The sequence below is a fragment of the Halyomorpha halys genome, unplaced genomic scaffold, assembly GCF_000696795.3.
Source record: "Halyomorpha halys isolate HHAL.00 unplaced genomic scaffold, Hhal_1.1 Scaffold1190.1, whole genome shotgun sequence".
Taxonomy (NCBI): domain Eukaryota; kingdom Metazoa; phylum Arthropoda; class Insecta; order Hemiptera; family Pentatomidae; genus Halyomorpha; species Halyomorpha halys.
Window position 1 is genome coordinate 258,053 of NW_027114895.1, and position 2,593 is coordinate 260,645.

The window sequence follows — 2,593 nt, forward strand, 5'->3', positions numbered from 1 at the left end:
CAGAATATACTAAAAGAAGATTTCTTGCTATACTGTTTCTTACTTGTTTCATAAATATATATATACATTTTTTTTTCTAAAGTATAATTTTTGTTTCGCTTTTTTTTTCACCCCTCATAGAGGCTTGAAATTCAAGCTGAAATATCAGAACAAATAAGATAGATTGTGCTTATTTGTGTTTATCAGCACTGACCGCACTCCCAATCATTTTTTCCTCATATAGAATCTACAGTCAAAAATGAGTATCTCATTATGATGGTCTGTTCTGGTGACGCACGCCAATTCGGCATACCCTATGCCTGTACTCGATATCTTCTCAGAGTGCAGGTCTTATACCATGCAAACGTCTATGTACTCCTGGTACCCATCCAACGTCTTAATGTCCCTCAGAGTCTTTCCACCTCTAGACTGACCTTCTTAGTCTCTACCTTAACCTTTGCCAGATCTTTTTAAAATGCTTACATTTATTTCTCGTTCGCCTGCATTTCCGCAGCCGTTTTCTTTCTGTTTAGCTTCCTATACATTTTTTGATAAAATTTTTTTGTGCAAGGCCGAACCACATCAATTCTCTTCTTTGAATGTTCCCACAACAGGAACCGCTGTTTCTTCTTTTATTTCTCATTCGGTCAAATCTTGTCTCACCGAGCGCTTTCCTTTGTGATTTTATATTTCTGGCTTGTACACGGCTCTCTTGGTGAAAAACCACGTTTTAGTTCTCAATTGAAATTCAAGCTGTATCCCAATTTTAATTTGTTGATCAAAACAAGTAGTTAGGGATAAAGATTTGTTAATATACAGTCATTTTTATCTTCATCTCCATTTCTCTTTTGCCCATAATGACATAATGGATTTTGTAATGCACATTTGTTGCTTTCCTCATGTCCAGTTTTCGTTCGGAATCCAACCTGCCATCATTACTAATTTTTATATTTAAGTATTGGTATATACCTTTTTAAAATTTAAGCCTCAACATGTAAAAGTTTCTTATTCTCTGAAATCACTTTTATACAGAACCGGTCGAAGGCTGGGTTCCAAAATATCAAAACTAACAAAAGAAGAACAAACAGCTGTTAACTCTAAATATAGTAATAATTAATTATTATTTTTAGCTCATGTACACTCATTAAATTCTAAATTAACTAAATATAATCCTTTCTAATTCTACATTTTATTTTTATTTCTATTATTTTTTTTATTTCTATTATTTTTTTTATTTCTATTATTTTTTTTATTTTATTATTTTTTTTTTTTACAGGCTACGGTGGCCATATGCCTGGTCTTGTAGGAAAGTTCGGTAAATCTTTAACCTATCACCAAAAACAAGGTTTGGCGGAGTTCAAGCTGAATTATTTTAGCCATCTTTCGGATGTTTGGAATCCCTCCTTATGCAGATCCAATGCAAAATCAAAAAATAATCTGAATGAGGGCTACCTCGTACAAAAACAGTACAAAAGTGAAGGGAAAGGTATCGATTGGATCAATAATTGTCCGTACAAACCTGCTGAGTTTGTGTTGAGTGATCGAGAAAAGGAGATAATTAGACAGTAAATAAATTTAATACATGATACATTAATAGAATATAGTGTTCTTATCAGATGGAATCTTAGGAAACTTACGCATAAAACTATAGTTATAGTGTGGGTAGGAATTAGGGAATAATCTTAAGATCAATTCGGAATGAGTTTCTTGCATTATTTTTCAGCTGATATAGCTGAAGAGAGACATTAGTAATGGTAGACTACTCTACCCTAAATACCAAACAATATAAATTCCGTAACCTATTCACCTACTAATATTTTATTTCCAACTTATAAAGCACTTCTTTTTAGACTGCAACAATCAGGTTTTGTAATTTCGTCATTACCTCTGAGGTTAATTGCATTTCATGAAAACTAAGATGTCCTCATGAATCTCCTCGATATGATACTTTCACTCTTTAGACCCCTGACCACCCCCAATAATTACCTAAAGCTGTAAGATATTGATCAAATACATCCAATATGTAATCCATTTACCTGTATTATGGAACGCCTTTGTCCGAATCCAATCTCTAAAAGTTTTGGAATAATCCTATTCTTCATATTCGGATCTTCGTTCATACCACTTCGAATCCACTTAAAGGTAGCCGAGTTCCCAAATACTCTTTTTTGTAGGAAGAATATTAGACAAAGGTTGTTCCACTTAGGTATTTCCTCAAGTTCTGCTGGATCTAATGATTTGCCACTAACCACAAATCCAAGACTTGCACAAATAATTGGTAAACATAAACAAAGGAAGTAACAAAGGTCGGTATCTACACACGTGTGTTTTAGTCGGCAATAACATTATATTAACACTATAATTGAGATGAAAGGAAATGTAAATATTGGCAAAGCAGACTGGTGGTGGGTAACGAAAATTCATAAAAATAGTACATAGTACAGTAGTATAGTAGTATGTAGCCTATAAATTCAACTTTTTCTATAATTTTATCAGATATATGTTAATTTAATTATCCACACATATAACGTCTATATATACTTATGTTTGTGCTATTTAAAATCTCTCTCTCTCTCTCTCTCTCTCTCTCTCTCTCTCTCTCTCTCTCTCTCTC

General features: G+C 33.1%; 1 protein-coding gene across 1 annotated transcript in view; it reads left to right on the forward strand.

The window, feature by feature from the left end:
- Nucleotides 1–2,593, forward strand: part of LOC106688737 (uncharacterized) — a 13,960-nt gene that overhangs the window by 10,882 nt on the left and 485 nt on the right. Inside the window, exon 6 of the mRNA XM_067052005.1 lies at nucleotides 1,256–1,544. Coding sequence (XP_066908106.1) covers nucleotides 1,256–1,544 — 289 coding nt within the window. The remainder of the gene's footprint in view (nucleotides 1–1,255; nucleotides 1,545–2,593) is intronic.